At 37.5% G+C, this 24,501-nt stretch overlaps 2 protein-coding genes across 2 annotated transcripts in view; both read right to left on the reverse strand.

The window, feature by feature from the left end:
• Positions 1 to 24,501, reverse strand: part of LOC149651866 (unconventional myosin-Vb-like) — a 419,287-nt gene that overhangs the window by 80,689 nt on the left and 314,097 nt on the right. The gene's annotated exons all lie outside the window — the stretch shown is intronic.
• Positions 13,976 to 24,501, reverse strand: part of LOC149651867 (N-acetylglucosamine transporter UNC93A-like) — a 28,588-nt gene continuing 18,062 nt past the window's right edge. The window contains exons 5-7 of the mRNA XM_089848973.1: positions 23,652 to 24,019; positions 21,474 to 21,744; positions 13,976 to 15,617 (exon numbers count right to left, since the gene is read on the reverse strand). Coding sequence (XP_089705099.1) covers positions 15,409 to 15,617; positions 21,474 to 21,744; positions 23,652 to 24,019 — 848 coding nt within the window. The 3' untranslated portion in view covers positions 13,976 to 15,408. The remainder of the gene's footprint in view (positions 15,618 to 21,473; positions 21,745 to 23,651; positions 24,020 to 24,501) is intronic.

Genomic DNA, 24,501 nt, shown 5'->3' on the forward strand with positions numbered 1-24,501 from the left:
CGTTTCAACCGATTTCACAAATATTTAGTACACTGGTTTCCTTTAACCTATTGACGGGCTAAGTGATCTTTTCGGTTCGATTTGTTGCCATCTTTTCAAATGGTGGCCAGAAACTCAAAAACCCTTCTTTATGGAATAATGTCCGCGTGAAAAGTAATAAAAAATGTCCCGACGGGCTGACGGGCAACGCCGAGTGCCTTCGCTCCTGGGGTGCTACAAAAATAGAAGTCCTCAGTAAAATCTATCCATTCTTTATATCATTTTGATGGAAGTTCTTATTACACGCGAGCGACGCCACGGGTAACCGCTAGTTAATAATAATTTGGTAATTTTTTAATCGAAAAACCTTTATTCCAATATATATTCCCCTTAAGCAACGGTTTGGACAGGGATAGATTTAATTTTAGAAGTAGAAATGGAGAACAGAGTAATCTGGGCGCGCGTCAAAGTCCCGTACCCCCTAACACGAGACGGAGGGGGTAGGAAAGAAGAGGGGGTCATAGTGACAGAGGTAAAAAGGAATTGCGTATTTTTTGCGTCCCCGTCAGCAACGTCATCAAAACGTAGTTTAAGTGAGCCAGTGAGATAATTTAAACTTTTCGTTACGTGTTGGAGGGAGGAGCTCTATACTGGTCTATGAGTCGGACTGAAGTAAATACTAACCGTTCTCCATTTCTACTTCTAAAATTAAGTCTATCCCTGGTTTGGATAAAGAGGCAACTCTTCGGTTTAACTACATCACGAGTCCGCATTCACACAATTTCCCTGATATAGTCATGAATACTATTTTTTTTACACACGTTCAATTCTTTTAAATTACAGAAGTCGGATATTGGACTTCCGTGGGTTCACTTACAGAATGATAAAGACTTAAAATACGTCAACGTTGGTGGGCCATTGATGATTCAAAACATAAAAATTATTAGCGGTGGACCAACCGAAAGGAACTTTGGATATTTTGACATCGTATCAGTATTTGACTGCAGAGTACGTTTATACAAAAATAAAATTAATAAAGGTTTACCCTACAATAGTAGCAAAGGTTCCCCGATTTGCCTAAGGAAAGCTACGGAAGTCATTTTGTACGAGGTTCACCTTAGTATACTGTGTATGGGGGGACATGTCTCATATGTGTCGTGTGTGACTCCCTACTATGTCATTTACCGTTATTTCCAGAGCTGTAGCAAGGATAGATTTAATTTTAGAAGTAGAAATGGAGAACAGAGTAATCTGGGCGCGCGTCAATCCCGGACCCCCTTCCACGGGACTGGGGGGGGTATGATAAAAGAGGCGGGTCATAGCGACATAGGTAAAAAGGAATAACGTATTTTTCGCCGTCCCCGCCAGCAACGTCATCAAAACGAAGTTTAAGGTCGAGCTAAAGCCAACTTGGGAAGGGAGGAGGGGTTTTTCATATGCCTTTAGTTTCTGCTCATTTCCAAGCAAGTGTTTCAAATAAAAAATTTCAAGGCTTTACAAACCAATATACAACATTTCAAAAATTACAACAAAATTGTGAAAAACTTTTATTTTTGAAATTGCATTAAGTTAAATGACATTAAATTTAAAGTTACTAATTCCAATATATCTTGTCTTTCCGTCGTTTAAATTGCATAAAATTTTTCATACACGCGCATTTACACCTACGCTAGTGGTTAATCGAGACACTTTTGCAAAATGTCAATTATGTAACTAATTAAGCGAATAAATTAATTTAATTAGTGACTTAATTAGTTAAATAATTGACATTTTCCAAAACTGGATCGATTAACCACTAGCGTAGGTGTAAATGCGTGTGCATGCAAAATTTTATGCAATTTAAACGACGGAAAGACAAGATATATTGGAATTAGTAACTTTAAATTTAATGTCAGTTAACTTAATGTAATTTCAAAAATAAAAGTTTTTCACAATTTTGTTGTAATCTTTGAAATGTTGTCTTTCGGTTTGTAAAGTCTTGAAATTTTTTATTTGAAACACTTGCTTGGAAATGAGCAGAAACTAAAGGCATATGAACAACCCCTCCCCCCTTCCCAAGTTGGCTTTAGCTCGACCTTCAGTGAGCCAATAAGATAATTTTAAATTTTTGTTTCGTGTGGGAGGGAGGGACTCTATACGGGACTGAAGTAAATACTAACCGTTCTCGATTCCTCCTTCTAAAATTAAATCTATCCCTGGTTGTACTAATTAGCTGACAATTAATTGAATTAGAATTAACAATTAGATAAATATTTACGAACTAATTAATTAGCCAATTAGCATTTAGACATAGAAACTAATTAAGTTCAATTAGAAATTATGTATTTATTTATCGAACTAATTAATTATAATTTCTAATTTCTAATTAATTACTTGTCTAATTAAGGTAAAAAGAAACCATAAGTAAACATTATAGTATAAAAGTGCCCAAGGATTTCCTACTTTGGTAATGCAAAGGTTAATGTTTTAATGCCCTCGAAAAACGGGTACGGAAACCGTGAATTATTCTCGAAAATGAGACAAGACCCGAGCCTTCCGTCATGCTGAATTTGCTGAAATTGGTTTTATTTCTTCATTTTCTTGCCACAGTTCCTATAATGAACACCTGAGTAGTAAATCCATGGACACTGCTAATAACTCAAGAAGGAAAAATAGTCGAAACTTCGAAATGGGGCAGTTACGGTTCACGAAAGTTTCCCAGACTTCGCTGTGGAGAAATTTCATTCACGAAGAGCAAGTACTAGTACTAGTATTCTCTCGTTTTGTGGAGCTGAAAAGTTTAGAGTAGCACGAAGGTTTCCTCGTCGATACTATAAGGACTTTTTCAAATTCAAATAGATGAATCATGATTAAATTTCCTTGATTTTTAGTTTTTACTAAAAATTGGCGTAAAAGGTTAATTGAAAATCCAATTGGCTAATTAGTTAATCTTAAACCTAATAAAATTTTATTTTGATAAATGCATTTCCGATACATACTAATTAATTAGAATTACTTTTCAATTAGCAATTAGGTAATTAAATTTCAATTGCCATTTTAAATAAGTAAATGATGCTAATTAATCAGAATTTTAATTAGCTAGCTAACTAATTAATTTTCGCAGCTCTGGTTATTTCTAATTGCCTTTGCTTTAATATGAAAATATAGATGAATCTGTAATGCAATAATTAGTTTTAGGTGGGTTCTGAATACCAGTTTAAAATATATTTCATTTAATCGAAGATATGGATTGCTATTCTATTCTCTCTGGCTACATTTCCATTGTTGTCTTTCGTGATCAACGATTCAAAAGAAGAAATGAATTTTTTCGACCATTACCAAAAGAATACATTCGGATTTTTCGCGCTTTTGCTAAGTCAAGGTAATAACATTAAGGTTCATCCTTAACGAGAATTTCTCGGCTGGAATTTTTCTCTTTTATTTGGAAGAGCATATAAAATAGTGCATTTTTAAAATTGGATCCGTGTAACCATCTATCAATATCTATATAAATCAAAGTCCTGACTGACTGACTGATAATCAATGCCCAGCCCAGACAGCTTGCTCAGAAGGCTGAAAATTTGCAGGAACGTTACTAATAAGTAGTAGGCGCGTACTAAGAAAGATTTCTCCAATCCAGCGCCATCTTAAAAAATGGCGCCTAGAAATGTAAAAAATCTTCTCTACGCAGCAAAGTCCGCGCGTTTCAACCGATTTCGCAAATATTTAGTACACTGGTTTCCTTTAACCTATAGACGGGCTGAATGGTCTTTCGTGGTCGATTTGTTGCCATCTTTTTAAATGGTGGCCAGAAATTTAAAACTCTTCTTTATCGAATAATGTCCGAATGAAAAGTAATAAAAAATTTAACGAGGGGCTCACGGGCAACGCCGAGTGCCTTCGCTCCAAGGGTGCTACAAAAATATGTCATCAGTAAAATCTACCCATTCTTTATATCATTTTGATGGAAGTTCTTATTACACGCGAGCGACAACGAGGGTAACAGCTAGTATTTATATGTGGGAAAGTTAAATAATATCTCAAATCGATAAATCCCTTTCACTAATCAATACCTAGAACATTTTTCCTACGTCGCTCCAAATGTCTAACCACACAAACTGACCCAACCCCTCGCCACATATTAAATAAATAAATAAAGGGTACGAGTTTAAAATATTCATTATTTTATGTGCTCATTTGAATCAAAAGAAAATTTCTAAAATTGAGTGTTCCTCAAATCAATTGATTTTTTTATGGATTCTTCTACTAATTAAAAGACCAATCTGGACAGTGAAACATCAAGAAAAGTCTCCGAATGATTTTTAAATTCAAATTAGGTTCAGATTTTATGGATAATTTGAAATAAGCTCCTCCGACCAATCGCGTAACGCCTTGCCTTTCTTCTTAACAAAATTCTTATGGCACGCTCCATGCCGAATAAAATTCACAGAGATTTTATAAAAATTGTGCTCGATGTGACAATCGTGGCGCGAGATGTAAAGCGTGCAACGGAAAGTTTTTAACAGGAAGGCAGGGCGTTACGCGATTGGTCGGAGGTCCTTATTTCAAATTATCCAAAAAGTCTAACACAAAGTTATTAGGAGATATTTCCTCGATGTTTCACTATAGATGAATTATATATATATTATTATATATATATATAATTAGTAGAAGAATCCATAAAAAACTTTATTTTTCATTTCACAATTTACAATTTCATATCGTATTTTAGCACAAAAGCGGTATTATGTTACACTTTCAAGTCTCTACTTTCAAAATATCAAGTTTTTAATATAATTGAACCAAAGTTTCTTTTTTTTTAAATCCATTGAAAATTCACGAAAACTCTGTTTCGATATATCAACAATTTTGTCTTGTCGAGCTTGTTTGCACGTTTGATAACATCACTATGACGTCAGGAGAAAAAGCGCGGGAGTCCTATAGGCGTATCGAGCTTCCCTCCAGTCTAAACTCTGGGTCTGAAAGCGGAGAAAGTGGCACCATCTCACGCGAAAAATAAATCTGTGACGTCGAACTACGGGAAACGTTTTAGACTTTCTTAAAAAGTGGATTTCAAATCATTTCATATGATTATGAATCATTTTCAAATGCATATTGCCAAATAACCAGAAATCGGAGAATTGAAAGCTAGATATTTTTGAATTATTTTGTTATATAAATCAGAGGTTTTTCAAACGAAGATTCTATGTTTTAAACTAGTATTTTGTTTAATAATCTAGGAGTAGCAGTGCAGATGTCTGGAAAGAATTTTCACACGTTCATATTCGGGTTAGCGTGTATGCAAGCAATTCCACTGCTAAAATGGTTTTTCCAAAGCATCTTGCTTTCGAAAATATCGGCACCAGCATTGCCACTGTTCATCAATAGTGTTCCCGACATTTTAAAAGTGCCGAGTTTAAATGTGAGAATTCTGAAAGGATCCGAAACATACGCCGCTTTAAAGGTTCGAAATTTGCCTTCTATTGTTCACGTAATAGAGTAATGGCAGTACAGTACTACGTATACAAACGTTTTACTCTTCTATCTAGAAATGGCCGATACTGATCGATACCGGTGCAAACATGAACCGATACCGATATTTATTCACTATGATCCAAAACCCGATACTTCAACCGATACCGATATTTTTAGTAATACCACAAGTAGAATAATCTTACACCAAGTTCCTATGTAAGATTTTTTACCGCAGCCTCTGGTTCTGAAAGTTCTGACGTTAAGCTTTTTAAAGTTCCCGACGGAGCTCGCGTGAATGGAGAGATAAAATTTCTAAAATATCGACCGAGAACGAGCTTTTGAAGCAGCGCTCCACAGCGGTGGAGAGTGAAGTAAAACAGGCGGGGTTAATTTTTTTATCCGAGTAAGTTCAAGCATCGAGGGTTCATCCAAGTGCACGGTGTTTGCGTTTTTTATGGCAACGGTGTATCGTGTGGAGTGCAAACGTTTTAAAGAAAGCCGACGGAATTATATTTTTCTGGCGCGGAAATACTCTGAGTTTGTTTTGAGAGCCTTTTATCCATTTCTAAATTAATACATTTACACCCGATTCGATATTCGTAACTTGCTCCGCCATAACGTAAACTCCGATCGTCTTATAAGTTATCCGTCTCTCTATTGGCTGAGTAACTCACCACAAGCGGACCCAACCTCCAATCCAAAAATTGAAGTTTCGTACATTTTTTAAGGGGGGTGGAATTTTTTTAGTGAGACCCAGCTTTCCGCGGCTGATGTTAGTTGGCGCCGAGAAAAAATGTTAGTAGAGAAAAACTTTGGGTGTTCAACTACCATTAACAGTAAATACATTCGGCCTAGCCTTGGGATATCAAGTTTTAGGAACACTCGAGATGAGACGTTCGTAAGAGAGAACCTGACACACAATACCCTCATTTCTAGACTGGAAAGCTATGTCCTTTTAGATCATCTCCTTTTGATTATACTAAACCAAGTAAAATGTTTAGAGGTACTTCCAAAATAATATCACTATTTGTCTTTTTAGCCACATCGTAGTATACGATGAGGCTTTTAGTTTTTTAACTAGTATATGCTGAGAGGCCCTTTTATCCTTATACTTCTAATTCTAGTAATTATTAGTGATTTTTCATTGAATTATTGAAAGCAAAATGTTAAATTAATAAAATTAATTCAAAACTTGAAAAATATTTGCGAAACTAACTTTTAGTTTCAAAATATGGTGATATAAATTATATATTTCTATCAACAGTTTTATAGCTATTTTCGCTTATTAATTATTAGATAAACTAAATTCAGGTAGTTTTTTTTATATAAATGAGAACTCATCACGATCAACATTCGTGGAAATGAGATTTTATCACCACCAATGCATTACCAGAAGTACTGAGCTAACCAAATTCTTCACTCGGCGAAAGTGAATATTCTTGATAACACACCAACGGTTGGCCCTCTAGTAGTGGTTTCTGAATTTTCCCTCCAAAACGTGAGACGCTCGTGGTGGTAGACGGCCGAACTAGATTCAAGCACCCGCGTCCTTGTTCCGCGGCTTTAGTTCGAGGAGAAGGGGGTAGGAATTTTTTTGGCACTCGACCAATTTTTTTCTCTGTAGTGTAGGCGCGATTGAAGCGGCATAAAATCCTCAAATTTGTTCACTAGTGCCAGGATCTACTACCAATGCTAGAGCCCTTCACTTCGAGTCTCATCTCACTTCTGATATTTCTGAAAGACCTAAAACTGTCACGCATTTTAAGCGAGTATCGGTTTAGTATCGTATTAAATCAACCGATCCGATACTATCGGTTTAGTATCGTATTAAATCAACCGATCCGATACTATCGGTTTAGTATCGTATTAAATCAACCGATCCGATACTATCGGGAAACCCCGAGTATCGGTGCTGATACCGATATGGTATCGTTACCGGTTCATCCCTACTTCAAAGTGTAATGATCGAAAGAGTGGACATTTTGAACAATACCTGTAAGTAACGATGTCATAGAAGAAACATTAACTACAAACTTCTGTGCTATTACACTTCGAACAACTTTACATTACCACTTTAGGCACACTTCTACCTTTATAAGAACACTGCTCTCAACGTTATTAGATTGAAGGATATTGAAATTGTTTAAACAAGATGGCTACTCTGGTAGGTTTTAAACCCTATGTGTGACACTCCTTTTTAGGGGCCAATGTTTGAGCGCCCGTATCTCCGAAACTAAATGTTTTAGACCCCATATTCTTTGGCACCTTTTCCAAACAGCAGTTCTTTATGTTCCCTTGGGGACGATTTCTTGTTCATATGGAATCAAAATATCTATGATAGTTAATATTTCGATGTTTTATTTTTAGTGTTACGCAAACTTAGCTATTATTATTACAAAATCGAATTTACAATTTCATACCATATTTTACCGCGAAAGTGGTATTATGTTACACTTTCGAGTCTCTACTTTCAAAATATCAAGTTTCTAATATAATTGAACCAAAGTTTCTATTTTTAAAATCCTTTGAAAAATCACGAAAACTCAGTTTCGATATATCAACATTTTGTCTTGTCGAGCTTGTTCGCACGTTTGATGACATCACTATGACGTTTGAAAAAAAGCGCGGGAGTCCTATAGGCGTCTCGAGCTTCTCGCCAGCAGTCTAAAGTCTGGGTCTGATAGCGGAGAGAGTGGCACCATCTCACGTGAAAAAATATATCTGTGACGTCACCCAAAGGGAAACGTTTTTGCCTTTCATAAAAAAGGATTTCAAATAACTTCAAATGAAGCATTTTCAAATGCATATTGCCAAATAACCAGAAATTTAATCGGAGAATTGACAGAAATGAATTCTATCTTTTTTATATAAATCAGAGGTTTTCCAAACGAAGCTTCTCATTCCCTTTAATTTTTCTTGATGAGTTGCTTTGATCGTTGTAGTACTCTTCAATTGAAGGCGAGAGAGAAATATGGAAAAGGGTTCACGAGGCTGATGGATTTTTCAATTACAAATACGAAATCTTTGAAATCCTGGATGATATTTTGATGGGCAACTCTGCCACGTTTTGGATTCCTATTGCCCTATACTTTAAACTAAACGAGCACGGGTGCGACGAGATTAGTTCGTACTACCACATTTCGGAGGAGTCGTTGTACAACTTGTATTATGGATACCCTACCTCGAAATCGGAACGCAATATGAAGTATAAAAATATATTATATGATTTGTAAGTATTGCTTCCTACACGAACAAAATATTGGAGTTCGTCCTGAAACCGTCGCAAGTTTCATATGATACTATAAGTTTATCATGCCTCTAAGTGCACAAATATGGGTTACAACTGGGCATCTTACGCAGGCTACTGTGAGTCTGTGACGTCAGAACTCGTATAGCGCTAACATCTGAAGAGAGAAAATTTTGAAATTTCTGTCGCGGTGCAGCCACCAAGCGGTCGAGACGATTACTGCAGTTACAATAACATTATAAATTTGATCATCATTTATTATTGATCCTGGTTGTCCTAACTCGGCTCGGATTAATATACTAAGGGCTGTCCCAATTATTGCAGCCCATATTCCAAAAATTATGTATATTGTACCAATATCTTTATGGTACAAAGAAAAAGAATCATCCAATGGAATAAAGGAGATTTTTACGTTTCGTATAGGCAGGAAGTGGGGGGGGGGGACGAATTTTACTTAAGCAACCCCAAAAATCCTTCTCTATCTCTATCTCGCTCTCTCGTGAGATAGAGGCGGTTCAGTCCTGAAACATTCTAAAAGGTATAAAAGAAACACTAGGCTAGGCAGTACAATTTTGTATTGAAGTTGAGCTGATAAATGATAGGAGAGAGCCAGACAAACACTATAGAGTAATGTCAGTTCTACGTATGCAAACGTCATACCTTTCTATCTTTTAGCTCAGTGTCACCCCCTCTACCAGGCGCGTACAGTATCCACTCTTACGAAAGCGCGCCTAGAGGGAGGGATACACAGTCTACTCCCCTCTCTACCGACACTACTCTATTGCCATAGGAGTAGCAGCCATATCTCTACTTAGAGGCATGATAAACTTATGATGATACTCATATGAGACGAAGCTAATGTTTCGTAAAGAAATAGTTTAGGAGAGGATGTATAGTGGTAGTTTCCGTCATTGAGGGCATATTTCGGGGATTGCAATAAGATAAAAATAGGCATTAAATGCACAATAAAATGGGCAGACATATAAGAAACCCCCTGTATGTTTAATGGTTGATTTGAAAAAGCGTGCAGCTTTCCAATCCCTTTTTGGGTTTATAAGATCTTCGTCATAAAAACGTTGACGGTAGATTGCGATTTTAGTCCTAACTTTGCGACATCAATTAAAAAAAATATCTTTCTTTCCAACTTCATTAACCTAACAGTATAATGATGTTTTTTTTTTCTGTCAGGTTTTTTAGATTTTTCGAGAGTGGTATTACCCGAAAACAAGAGTTGAAAATCCGTGAAAAAGCCGATACCTGTTTGACTAAAATGACACTAGCTCTCCACGAGAAGCGAACTGTGTTGAAATTATCCAGTTTCAAATCTGGGTGCACGGCAGTGCACCCGCCAAGTTGTCGTGCACTACCAGCAATCCTTTACCCGAAACATTTCAGCCTCATTTTGACCCCCTCTTAACTCGGTACTGGGGAATAGTACACCACTCATATTTGCACCTCAAGGGCACAGTGTTAATCCTAAGAAGTCCTCCAACTTCCAGCTTTCTAACTCATTTGGTTTCTGTGATAATCCTATGTGAAAATGACACATTATGAGACTGACTGACTGACTTACTGACTGACTGACTGACTGACTGACACATCATCAAAACCTCTAGGGCATTTCCGGTGGTGCTAGAATGATGAAATTTGGCATACTTGTACCACTAAGCATACAAGCAAAGGGAAAAGTCCCAAAAGCGGGAGTTTCCCCCTTTTAGCCCCTGAAATGGGGGTTTAAAATTAGAGTCATCATCTAAACCTCTAGGGCATTTCCGGTGGTGCTACAATGATGAAATTTGGCATACTTGTACCACTAAGCATACAAGCAAAGGGAAAAGTCCCAAAAGCGGGAGTTTCCCCCTTTTAGCCCCTGAAATGGGGGTTTAAAATTAGAGTCATCATCTAAACCTCTAGGGCATTTCCGGTGGTGTTAGAATGATGAAATTTGGCATACTTGTACCACTAAGCATACAAGCAAAGGGAAAAGTCCCAAAAGCGGGAGTTTCCCCCTTTTAGCCCCTGAAATGGGGGTTTAAAATTAGAGTCATCATCTTAACCTCTAGGGCACTTCCGGTGTTGCGGGAATGATAAAATTTGGCATACAAGTAGGACTTAGCATACAAAGAAAGGAAAAAGTCCCAAAAGCGGGAATTTTCCCCTGTTAGCCCCTGAAATGGGGGTTTTATAATTTATATCCCCTCGTAATAGGACATTATAATTTAATTTTTTCGTCTTTTAATATTATTATTTTTTACTAATATGATTCTTTCGTATTATTGCAAAATTTATGTTTTTTACATAATGTTTTAGTAATTAAATTTTTTACTCATTTCCTTTTCATTTCGTCTGAAATGGTTCTAAGCGTGTTTTGATTCATTTAGTTTTTCTTAAATCTATTCTGTTGATTAAAAGTGTTACTTGCCACAATATTGTGTTCTTCGAATAGAAATAACAATTATCACAGCCTGAGAAAAAAAAAGAAAGTTGAATGCAAAAAGTTGAAAAAGGCAAAGCCAAGTAAAACTCTTGGAAAGAACAAATAAAAATCTAAAAGTACAAATGTTTATTTCACTTCATAATCCTACTTCTATAAATCTACAAGAACATGCACGTACAAAAAGGAGTGAAATCTCACCAAAAACATCTCTGTAAAAATATGCCAAGTTGTTTGGCCGTAAAAAGAAGTGAGATCTAAAATACGGCCAAGTTATTATCTCCAGGTGAACCAACATTTTATTCGACTTAAAACTTCTCAAGAATGTTTTTCTGACTTGGCCATTAGCATTCCAAACTTGCATCCTTCTTCTTTGCACCCGTGAAGGTTAATAACTGAAATTACAAGTTTAACCACAAAGGCTTATCAAGAATATTTAACCAATTTGATTTAATATTTTAATTTCGATCCATATCTGGAATTAAACGAATCTTTGAAATGCTAATGGCCAAGTCAGAAAAACATTCTTGAGAAGTTTTAAGTCGAATAAAATGTTGGTTCACCTGGAGATAATAACTTGGCCGTATTTTAGATCTCACTTCTTTTTACGGCCAAACAACTTGGCATATTTTTACAGAGATGTTTTTGGTGAGATTTCCTTTTACAATATTTGCTATTGGAATTGGAATTTCTATTTCTGTTCAATTTCCAAAAATTTGTATTATGCTTTCATACTGACTGCTGGATTTCGAAAACGAAATGTTTTTCATGAGTTTAAGCAGAAGTAAGATGAGACTAGAAGTGAAGGGCTCTAGCATTGGTAGGAGATCCTGGTACTAGTGAACAAATTTGAGGATTTTATGCCGCTTCCCTCGCGCGTACACTAGAGAGAAAAAAATTGGTCGAGTTCCAAAAACATTTCCTACCCCCTTCCCCTCAACCTAAAGCCGCGGAACACGGACGCGGCTCCTTGAATCTAGTTCGGCCGTCTACCGCCACGAGCGTCTCACGTTTTGGAGGGAAAATTCAGAAACCGCTGCCGGAGGGCCAACCGTTCGTGTGTTATCAAGAATATTCACTTTCGCCAAATGAAGAATGTGGTTACCTCGATACTTCTAGTCTCATCTCACTTCTGGTTTAAGCAAAGGGGAATAGAAAATAAAGGAAAGTGAGGAAGATAAGCAGGAGAACGCTGGAGATGTGATCAAAGAGGGTAGAAAGAGGGGGAGTAGAAGGCTTGGCTGGAGTGTTCTCGCTTTGAAAGTTTACCTCTAAGCTTCCGGTCTGCGCGCCCCTCTATCTCTGCCCTCTTATTGGTTGAAATACGGTGAACCGGATATTAGAAGGAAAATATAGCAACTAAATAAAAAAGAAAAGCGAGAACTCTAAAAATGCCTTGCCAAAGCCGCTAGCTTCAACTCCCTCTCTTTCTACCCTCTTTGATGTGATTCACTTTACCTCCGCGCAATCAAAGAGGGTAGAAAGAAGGTAAGTAGAAGGCTTGGCTGGAGTGTTCTCGCTTTGAAAGGTCACCTTTACACTCGGTTTCCATTAGGCGAATTTCTTTGCGGAAAGAAATTAAAAAAAGAAAAAGGTAAAATCCGTCACGGAAATTTTTATCCTGTGTGGTCAGTTTCCACTGGACGAAACCGTTGCCTAAAGAAATATCTGATAAGCCCCGTGTCCGAACTGAGCGATTGAGCTCATTCGATTTCCTTCATATTAACGTCTTTGTAACTTAAATTTATTTTATCCCAAAGATAAAGGATACTTCCTTTCTCTTCCACCAAAATTTTCGAATCTATTCATTTTAGTATTTAAATAACATCACAGTTCTGTAATCAAATGATGGATAACAGGTTTAAGCCTCGGTTAAACACCGCAAAATTTCAAAATGGCGACTCCCTAGTAAACACGCGCTCAGGGTTAACCACGTGACTAGCATACCCTCAATGATTGGTTTTGTGCCTACGGAAAAAAAACGTAGCTCGGGAAAATTCGCAAAAATAGAAATAGCACCCGCAACGCAAAATCGCGAAATTCGCCAAAAAAAAGAGGAAAAAATTTTCCTTTTCCGCAAAATAATGCGAAAAACGCACGAAATTCGCTCAGTGAAAACTAGGTATTAAGCTTACTGTGTGCGCGCGCACCTTTATCTGCCCTGTTATTGGTCGAAATGCGATGAACCGAATATTAGGAGGAAAATATAACAAACAAACAAATAAATAAGAACTCAAAAAATACCTTGCCAAAGGTGCTAGCTTAAACTCCTCCTCTTTATACCCCCTTTGGCGCAATCGAATAAGGGCAAAAATCATTTTGCATTACTCCGTGTGGTTTCTACTAATGTGCTAAGGTTGTAAAGCACCCAATTATGATCTGGGCTAGGGTACATTATAAACGTATTTAGATTAGTATACATTTTTTCTCTATTCGCAAATCCTAGAAAATAGTAAAAACGTTAAGAAAATATGTCTTTAGCCTACCTATTTATTCGCAAATTTCGTCTTTGACCACTGTTTTTTTTTCATCTTGACGTATGCAATACCACTAAATATAGTAGCTTCAAAAATTACATGGATCCCTGGTACTTTTTACAGAATTCGGAGAGTTTGTGTTCAGCTTTTATAGACCATTTTGACGAAAAAAATTGGTTAGGCAACCATAAGTATCGGAACATACAAGGGGGTTCACACATTGCCGCCTCTGCGCACTATCATGATACAAAAAGACTACAGCGCAGGCGCCATCTTAGTTACATCGAAATGGTCTATTATTCTTAAACGCGATGTAAATATAATTAATTAAAATATGCCTTTCATTTACGATTTATTTTTGAAATAACCAAGCGATTATGCAAATAAAATAACAAAAATCAGTCATTATAATCTTTCATATCATATTTTTATCAGTTACATGTTTTCTTAAAAATATATCCTTGAACTTTTAAATTTATTTATATATATATATATAAAAATAGATAATTGTTGTTACACGATAATAATACAATTCCAAGAAACCTGCTCTTGTTGTGACTAGGCCTTTGCATAGATTCCAAGAAAGAATATTTTTTAAACTCCGCCACGACCGAGACGCAACTTTTTCAATAACGCCCTTGAAGCGGCAGATATTGAAGATAATAAATTGGACTCGGGTGAATGGAATGTACGAGCCATAAATGATTCGTAAAATTGTTTAGACACCTCACAGCTTGTTTTTTAAATATGTTTACTGTTTTTGTCGACGTCACTAAGTGGCGTTCAGTGCATATACCAAAGAGATTGGTCATTTAAGGAAAAGTTCAGGTAACATAACATTATACCTCAAAAGAACGGCCACGGTAAGTGGTTCGATTTAGCAGACGCCACTAAAGCAATGGCGGCGCAATAGTCCTCGTTTTTAAAACTAATTAAATGCTTATTATTTTGTGATAAGAGATTTTTTATATTTAGGCCGTTAATTTAAGGTATAACTTTTCCTCGCTGAATGCCGTTAACAACACGTCCTACTCTTTCCTTATTTGGTTGGCCGTCAATTTACGATAACACGATTGCCAAAATCCAAAATATGAAACAGAAAAAATTAAACTTGTAGGATGTTACGAATTATCTAAACGCTCAGCAGTAACTTATTAAGTTGATATCTTGAAATTGTACTTTTAACTTGTAATATCACCAATGGAACTGATTTCAATTCAGTTCAGTTTGCCGTTACTATTTTAAAATATATAAATCTAAAATTTAAAATAGCGTATGAGTACCTAGGCATCCTGTTCTAGTTTGGCACTCTGAAAATAAACTGAACTGAAGTCAATAGTTGATTTTATAAAAGAGGAGGAGCTTATAGAGAAAATGTTGCCCTCGACGTTATCTCGCTAGAGCGAATGAAGGTCGACCATTTCCTTAAAGCACAGCCCACTTGATCACGCTGTTCGCTCGAGCTACAAACGTGATCGAGTGGGCTAAATGAAGACCGTTAAGCCTTGGCTAGGTAGTTTTATTCGCATTTATTTTAAAATTTAGGTAAGATAAGGGTTAAATTTAGTTTTATAATTAATTTATAAGGTTTTCTTTCTCGCTTTCAAAAATTCCATGGCCAAGGCTTAGACTAATCGAGCGGCTGGCCCCTAAATATTCTTGGTAACGGAAATGCTACCCTGCAATACATCTAGGCCACGTGACTTAGCAACCAAGCAACATTCCAACAAGATACCCAAGACCACTAGTTTTATTTTATAAAATCAACTATAGCAACCTCATAATTAACAAGGTAGCAATCTCAATAAAGACTTGCTCTAAGAAGAAGAAGAAGGAACGATTTTGATTTCGGTGAAAAGGTAGCCAGATATACCGACTAAGAGGAATGACAACAAGATGGATATCTTTGGTATTAGATTCAAGTATTTGGCGTAACCGAATGCCACCACGAACCCTAATGATTCCCACATTCGGTAATTGGCGTACGCCGGTTCGTCATCACCTTTGAATAGAACTCCGTATAGAGCTGGAATAACAAAAATATATATTATCAGAAGAATATAATACTTCTCTTCGAGAGAAGTGTACCACAAAGCGGGGTAAGTGTAACGTCATTCGTCCCAACATCATTTTATATTTGGAGCAAGGTTACTAAACCGAATCACATACGCGATAAATAGTTCCCTCATCATTACTCTGTGAAAGGGTATGCTAATTTACAATTTCATATCATATTTTACCACGAAAGTGGTATTATGTTACACTTTCAAGTCTCTAATATAATTTAATAATTTAATATATTTCTATTTTTAAAATCCATTGAAAAATCACGAAAACACAGTTTCGATATATCAACAATTTTGTCTTGTCGAGCTTGTTTGCACGTTTGATGACATCACTATGGCGTGAGGAAAAAAAGCGCGGGAATCCTATAGGCGTCTCGAGCTTCTCGCCAGGCTAAACTCTGGGTCTGATAGCAGAGAGAGTGGCACCATCTCACGTGAAAAAAATATATGTGTGACGTCAGCCTACGGGAAACGTTTAAACAAATAGGGTAGAACCTTTTTCTACCCTCTTTGGTTTAAGCTTTTTATAAAAAGTGGATTTCAAATCATTTTATATGAAGCATTTTCAAATGCATATTGCGGTCAAACAACCAGAAATCGGAGAATTAAAAGCTTGATATTTTTGAATTCACAGAAATTAATTCTATCTTTTGTTATATAAATCAGAGGTTTTTCAAACGAAGCTTCTCATTCCCTTTAACGTTTAACTATATGACAAGGCACGCTTGTGCATTTTTGTGCCACGTCAAGACGAGGTTTGTGGGTGATTGCTGAGGATTTAGTGTCAAACAATTATCGGATTCACCTTACGGTGCGATGCCCATCTAAAGTTTGATGAGTGGGAGAGCAAACAAAAAGGGTGAGCCTGGCAAGAATAACGTTACATAACTAAAGTATTAAGAGGATACAGGTGTTCTTCCATTATCCCCTTCTTATATTATGGACACTGTAAAACAAAGCTGACTAGAAATAATGTATTTTCTCATGTACATCCCCCAGCGCGCCTTTTTTTAAACAGTTCTTTCAGTGAATTTGATATAGGCCTACAAGACAATTGTGAAACCTCATTTAGTTGCCCCTGACTATCATAAACATCGCTTTAAAATTATTAATAACTAGCTGTTACCGGCGGCGTCGCCAGGGCCGGATTAAGCAATTTTGCACCCGGGGGCCGAGATAATGTGCGCCCCCTTAAGTCGAAAAAAGGAACAGCAAATGTTGCTAAGGGGGAATAGTTTAATTCAATTTGCCCCAACAAGCGTCGCGCCTGTGGGCCAGTACCCCTCGCCCCCTCTTTAATCCGGCCCTGACCAAAACACACTCAAAGGGCATCTCCATATCTCTAGTAGAACCAGAGTTATGAGCCTCCAAAGTTGGGTATAATGCTATTCCTATGGAGGGTCTGTCTATGAACATTTTTCTCAATTACTCGGCCCCTTTTTACTCGATCCCCAAGTTTTTAGTATCGTTGGATGGGGGCAAATAGGACTATAACATACTCAAAGGACATCCCCGTAGCTCTAGTAGAACCAGAGCTACGAGTCTCCAAAGTTGGGTGTAATGCTATTCCTATGGAGGGTCTGTTTTTGAACATTTTTCTCAATTACTTGTCTTCTGTTTACTCGATCCCCAAGTTTTTGGTATTGCTGGATGGGGGCAAATAGGACTATAACACACTCAAAGGACATCGCCGTATCTCTAGTAGAACCAGAGTTATGAGCCTCAAAAGTTGGTTGCAATGCTATTCCTATGGAGGGGGTATGTTAGTGAACGCTTTCCTCAATTAATTGGCATCTGTTTACTCGATCCCCAAGATTTTAGTATGGTTGGATTTGAAACTCAATTCGCCCCCAAAAAGCCTTGCGCCCGGGGGCCAGTGCCCCTCGCTCCCCCTCTTTTAATCCGGCTCTGGGCGTCGCTTGCGTGTAGTAAGAACTTTCAACAAAATCATATAAAGAATGGGTTATTTTAATGATGACTAATATTTTTGTAGCACCCTAGGAGCGAAAGCACTCGGCGTTGCCCGTCAGCCCGTCGGACATTTTTTACTACTTTTCATGCGGACATTTTTCCATAAAGAAGGGTTTTAAGTTTTTGGCCGCCATTTAAAAAGATGGCAACAAACAAACGCGCGGACTTTGTTGCACAGAGAAGATTTTTTACATTTCTGGACGCCATTTTTAAGATGGCGGTGATTGGAAAAATCCTTCTGAGTACGCGCCTACTACTTATGAGTAATCTTCCTTCAAATTTTCAGCCTTCTAGGGCAAGCGGTTAGGGCTGGGCGTTGACTATCAGTCAGTCTGTCAGTCAATCAGTCAGTGACAGTCAGGACTTTGATTTATATAGATGTAGATCTTGATACACTACAATCTTAATTTCTCCTTTTTGTTATGATAACGCACCCCTTTCCTATATAGCTACATCTACAGAGTGATTCTGATAAGCCTGCCATAAACTAATGGAATGTTCTTTGGTCGATTTTGAGTCTAAAATGGTCTATGACATTATGCCCCAAGAGCCACGGCCCAAGTACTGTTTTCGAATTAAGATTTGAGTTTTTTAGGGATGACCCCTTAATTAAACTAGAAATCATTGTCTTTCAGTTTCTTAAAGGGAATGCGAATTTACAATTTCATATCATATTTTACCACGAAAGTGGTATTATGTTACACTTTCAAGTCTCTACTTTCAAAATATCAAGTTTTTAATTTAATTGAACCAAAGTTTCTTTTTTAAAATCAATTGAAAAATCACGAAAACTCAGTTTCGATATATCAACAATTTTGTCTTCTTCAGCGTTTTATGACATCACTATGACGTCAGGGGGAAAAGTGCGGGAATCCTATAGGCGTCTCGAGCTTCTCGCCAGTTTAACCCTGGGTCTGATAGCGGAGAGAGTGGCACCATCTCGCGTGAAAAATATATCTGTGACGTCACCCAAAGGGAAACGTTTTTGCCTTTCAAAAAAAGTGGATTTCGAATAAATTCACTTGAAGCATTTTCAAATGCATATTGCCAAATAAGCAGAAATCGGAGAATTAAAAGCTTGATATTTTTGAATTCACAGTTTTTCAATGGGAATTGCCGATCATTTTATGAATTATAATTTTGGGGGGGGGGGGGGGTTTGTTTCGAGGCCTGTTATCTGAATGTTTCGTTTTGATTTATCTTCAGACATATAAGTATCTCGTCCAGACACAAGCCGAAGCCACCTATTAACTATTTTCCTAATTCATAATCTCTTCCCACTGTGTTCTCCATGAAGCGATACGGATGAGTGCGAACTTTACCTTAACAATTTCCCAAATAAAAAATGTGTGGCGTCGGCTTTAATCACAAAACTTCCTTGTCGAATAGAAGTTATGATATGTCTTAATCAAATACTGATTAGACAAAATAATATTCGATAAAATTATTGAAATAGTTCCGCTTTGGATGTATTGATATTCTAAAGAGTAAAGGCCCGTTTTCAATCAAGCTTTTCAAAATATTTTTGAAGCGAAACCAGAAACCATTTTCAAACGCGCTTTTTGGGGCGCTTCTGAATCAGTATCGTGAGAAATAATCGAAAAGTTCGTATCTACCTCGGGTAGATACGAAAAAGAGCTTGGCCTGGGTGCGCTATTTCTCTCGACCAATAGATCATCAGTATTTATGGCTAATTTTTTTTGTGCCGCGTGTTTAAAAGTGAAAATAGGCCTAATTTTCAAAAACAATATCGAGTGATAAATATTTTAAGGATATTTATGAGTATTTTAAGGATATTTATGAGTATATTTTAAGGATATTTATGAGTATTTTAAGGATATTTATGAGTATTTTAAGGATATTTTTGAGTATTTTAAGGATATTTTTGAGTATTTTAAGGATATTTATGAGTATTTTAAGGATATTTATGAGTATTTTAAGGATATTTATGAGTATTTTAAGGATATTTTTGAATATTTTAAGGATATTTATGAGTATTTTAAGGATATTTATGAGTATTTTAAGGATATTTATGAGTATTTTAAGGATATTTATGAGTATTTTAAGGATATTTATGAGTATTTTAAGGATATTTACTAGTATTTTTAGGATATTTATTAGAATTTTTTAAATGGCCTAAAGACTGAACAGAGGACAACTGATATAAACACGGGTACTGACGAGCGTGGAGAGGTGCGAGAAGTGAATTTGAAAACGGGTGAAGAGTTTCGCTTTTGCTTCACCATTTGAATCGCGTTTTTGTTAGGCAAATCGCCATTTAGTGTTGAAGCTAAGACCATTAACAACCCCGGGACTCGCAACCCAAGCTTTCTACTTTTCGTGATTTTCTGTTACACGCGATCCTAGCGACCCTTGCGGTATATTGAGGACTGAATTTCCGGTTTACAGGCTCCTCTTTGCTATTTAAAAATGGCGGGTGACGACGAAGAAGATGAGAATGAAAATGTTAACGTGTACATTTTGTTAACGTGTACAATTTTTTAACTACCATATGGCAGATATGAAGCTAATTTAGCTATATATTATTTTGCTATTTTATCATAATTGTACATAAAACCGTTGGGGCCTCGACCTCCGAATTTAGAAGAAGACGATCTTATTTCTTTTTAAGCGATATCCGGAACCGGAAGTTCTGTACACCTTATAAGTTTCTATCCGTTTCCGCTTGGTGACACCCCCTTTTCGCGAAAACAGCCGTAACTCCTAGAGGCGGAATAGGATCTTATTGCGTTGCGAGTCCCAGGGGTTGTTAATGGTCTTAGGTTGAAGTGACGTTTCTAAAAAAAGCAACTTGAAAAGCTTGAATGAAAACGGGCCTTAATAAAAATTATTTGTCACTTTTGATAAGGAGGTTGACGTGTCTCGGAATTTATCATGAATATTAATAAATTTTTATTGGGAAATTGCCCTTTACCCGAATGTCACGTGTCAACGTATCCATCAACAGTGACAAATTTGGATTAGATCCAGTAGTAAGGTTCGTTGCAAATACTTGTATAAGCTTAACGTTGTACCATAAGTTCATAAGATATGTTCCATAAGTTTGTCACTGGTTACAAACTGGAGCTTGTCATGAAGTGACGTAGTTCATAGATTCTCGTAAAAACGACTCCCGGTGAGGCACAGTCAAAGGCTTATTACAGACTAAATAGGAAGATGGACCACAATTTTAGAGGCCTTGGCCTTCTGTGGTTGCCTGTAACATGGATTAATTAACGCTAGGGATTGTTCACTAAGTCACTAACTGTCTTTCCCATGTATTGCTATCGCCAGCTACATGTTCCGAATTATTTCTTGATTCCTCTCTTCATTCCCCCAAATTTGTTGGACCAAAACGGATGTAGATATAGCGCCATCTCTAGTCAAAATGAATAGTTTTTGCAGATTTTAAAGATGGCGGCGCCCAATTTAGGCGGGATTTTGATTTTGACGTTATAGGACACGTGATATTTGGTCCAATTTTCTTATAACTTCCTGTTAGGGAAAGTAGCTGCTGCTAGGGGGCGTTAGGAACATGCATACTTTATCTTTTAGGGGGAACGGACAATCCCTAGCGTTAGTTAATCCATGCCTGTAACGTATGTTATTAATTAAAATATTATTATTATTAAAACCGAGTGTAGTAAATTCTCGCGTCGTTCTCGAACTATAGTTCTCAGTAAGCCTCTAGCTAGCATTTCGAAGTATTGGATGTGTTTTACTTATGGAACATATCTTATAAACTTAGGTTGTACCAAAGTTGAATAGAAATAAGGGACAGTGAGACATTGAGGTGGAAGAAATTCACCGTCTGTGCTCAGTTTCTAGAGCACTGGAGTACTTACCGTTAATTTGGGTTTGCCAGACGGCGTCCCCTACGCCCCACAGTCCAGCCAAAATGAAAAGGTAGACACGACTATCGTCAGGCGAGGGCTTCCAGAGAAGCATAACGATACAGCAACCCAAATTGACAAGAGCGGCTAGTATGAAGACAGCTTTTCTTCCCAATAGTTTGATCAAATGACCAGAGAAGGGTGACACAAACGCGTTCACCACGCCGAAAGCCATCGCTACTAGTCCTATTTTGGATAGACTCCATGAACAGGCAACGTACGCCTAAAACACAATGAAAAGTCTTATTTGTTTGTATGAAGGACAACTGATAATTCCTAAAACCTTCCGGGCACCAACGAGCTGTTTTTATGATGGGTTTTATATTTTGGAGACGTCACAAAGATGCGTTCAGTCGCACGGACCGAAAAGACAGGTTATATGTAACTAGATGCAGAAGCAAGATAAGAGACTAGAAGAATCGAGGTAACCAAATTCTTCACTTTGCGAAAGTGAATATTCTTGATAAGACACCAACGGTTGGCCCTCTGGTAGCGGTTTCTGAATTTTCCCTCCAAAACGTGAGACGCTCGTGGTGGTAGACGGCCGAACTAGATTCAAGCACCCGCGTCCTTGTTCCGCGGCTTTAGTTCGAGGGGAAGGGGGTAGGAAATTTTTTGGAACTCGACCAATTTTTTTCTCTCTAGTGTAGGCGCGGTGGAAGTGACATAAAATCCTCAAATTTGTTCACTAGTGCCAGGTAGGGCTCGGCATTATCTATCCATTATCCACGTTATTTTATCTTTATCCATACTCGAAAATTATCCACAGAACTTACATGTTAAATCGTATTATAATCCACAACTTTGTTTATAAATATAAATAATCGGTTAGCCACCAATCTGTGGATAATGGAGAGATAATGCCAGGATCTACTACCAATGCTAGAGCTCTTTACTTCTAGTGTCATCTTACTTCTGCTAGTTTTTCACTTTATCTCGTTGAACGCAGTCAACTACACCATTCAATTTTTGACTTCCCAACTAACTTTATACAAATTGCAGTAATGGTAAGGATATAGTAACCTAAACGCAAAAGTATATAGAGGGGAAACGAAAAGTACACTTCGTTGAAACTTGCTGGCGCCGTGTAATATGGAAAGCCCTCCTTTACCCCTGAATATTATCGACCCACCTTCCCGACCGTGGCACGGGGAACAAGCCGCGAATAGGCTCATAAAGTACCGGATGCTAGCTCTAGTACCAAAAATTAACGTTTGGATCGCCAGCATCATGTACTACTTTCTGTAATAAGCTAATCCGTGTTAGGTTAGTTCCTATAGGCGGTTGAGAGGAGTGTTGTTTGCTTCCTAGTTTATATGTCGTCTACAACCAAAGGCAAGGAATTGTTAATGAAGTGTACTTTTTGTATTTATATCTATACACTTTTGCTAAAACGTTAACCGATCCCTAAAACCACGCCCAACTTATATAGTTCAAAATGACTTTCCGGAAATACGGTTGCCAGTTTCGGAAACGGTGAAACATTGAATAGGGGACTAGTAGAATTTTACAGATCGCTGTTGGTTATCTTCCCCCCCTCCTCCTCCAAAAAGTTGCTAAAGCCTGGTTTTCACTGGCCCAAAACGCAGGAAAAACCGAGTTCCGTGCCTTTTTTCAGAGATAACTTGCCGCAAAATTTCGTGTTTTCTGGGCGGCAAGCACGGAATTGGTTTTCTATTTTTCCGCAAAATTTTACGGAAAGGGAAGCGGTGGCCAATAGGAATCGACGAATGCGTGACGTGGTCAGCTCGTGAGGTTTTTTTCGACGCCATTTATTTTTTTTTTTAATTGAAGGCGTTTGTGTTGTCGAGTTAAATTTATAAAAATGTGTAGTAAAACGATTTGTTAAAGAAGTTTGGCTTATATGATAAAAATTAACGGTTTTGCGAAGACAATAAATTCTCTTGGTTGCTATTGGTGCATTTTCAACATAACTGGTAAGTCTTGGTCTCCACGAGCTCGCACTCTTTCATATTACAAGTTTTAGTGAAAAGGTTTCGCCGCCGTTTTTCTAAGGAATTTTCCCCAAATTTGGCGGATTTTTTTACTGTTCCGTGAAATTTTCGGCAGTGAAAACCGGGCTTTGTAGAATACTTATTGGTTTTTAAAAATCATCAACAATGTACCTACTTTGGTAAATTCGGAGGTGAAGAAAGACTGCTCTAGGCCACTGTACATGGTCAATGGAATAAGTATCATTTGAGCTTTATTGGAGATTAAATGCTTGAAGGTGGCCATGACTAATTGGGTAGGAGTCAGTGTCTCCTTGTTGGCAGAAGAACCCTTGGACCCGTTATCCCGGTCAAGTGGATCTAGGAATATGAGCAAGAGTGCAACGGCCACCAAACCCATTCCCAAGTATACGCCCATCAGAGTATATCTCTTGACGTCACTCGGAGGTTTCAGTTGTTCACTGCTTACTTCGTTTACGAAATCGTAATCAATACCGCATTCGACTATAACTCTTGAAATGTTGTACGACGACTCATTCAAATTACCTGCAATAAAAAAATTCAACATTAACGTTTACTGATGCCGAAGAAATAACGTAAACAAATACCAAGTGATATAGAACCAGAAGAAACTTTTTGGTATAGGGCACAAAACCGGGGTGTGTAACAAGTCATAGCAGCTTTGTTGGGGTGAAATCTATAGCGTAGTATTGGTTTTATGCCATTTATTCTCGCATTGGACATCATCCGTAGCGGAAGCATGATAACCGGATCAACTTTGCTGGCAGAAAGTAAGGAACTGGTATGGATGATAGCCATCCATGTGATGTTATACCTGGGAGGACGTATTATAATGGAGAGGCTAACGCATGTTAAGAAATGGGTCTGTTTTCTTTTGGGTCGCTTATCATGTACGAGAAGAGTTGCGCTGCCTAGTGTGATGCATCATGCTGCCACTGTACTCATACTAAGACCAGGGCTGTCTCACCACGAAAATAGTCACAGCGTGGGTCATAGAGGAGTTGAAA

This window comes from Phalangium opilio, unplaced genomic scaffold, assembly GCF_054372755.1.
Source record: "Phalangium opilio isolate 3A_F unplaced genomic scaffold, DU_Popi_V2 ptg000082l_1, whole genome shotgun sequence".
NCBI lineage: Eukaryota > Metazoa > Arthropoda > Arachnida > Opiliones > Phalangiidae > Phalangium > Phalangium opilio.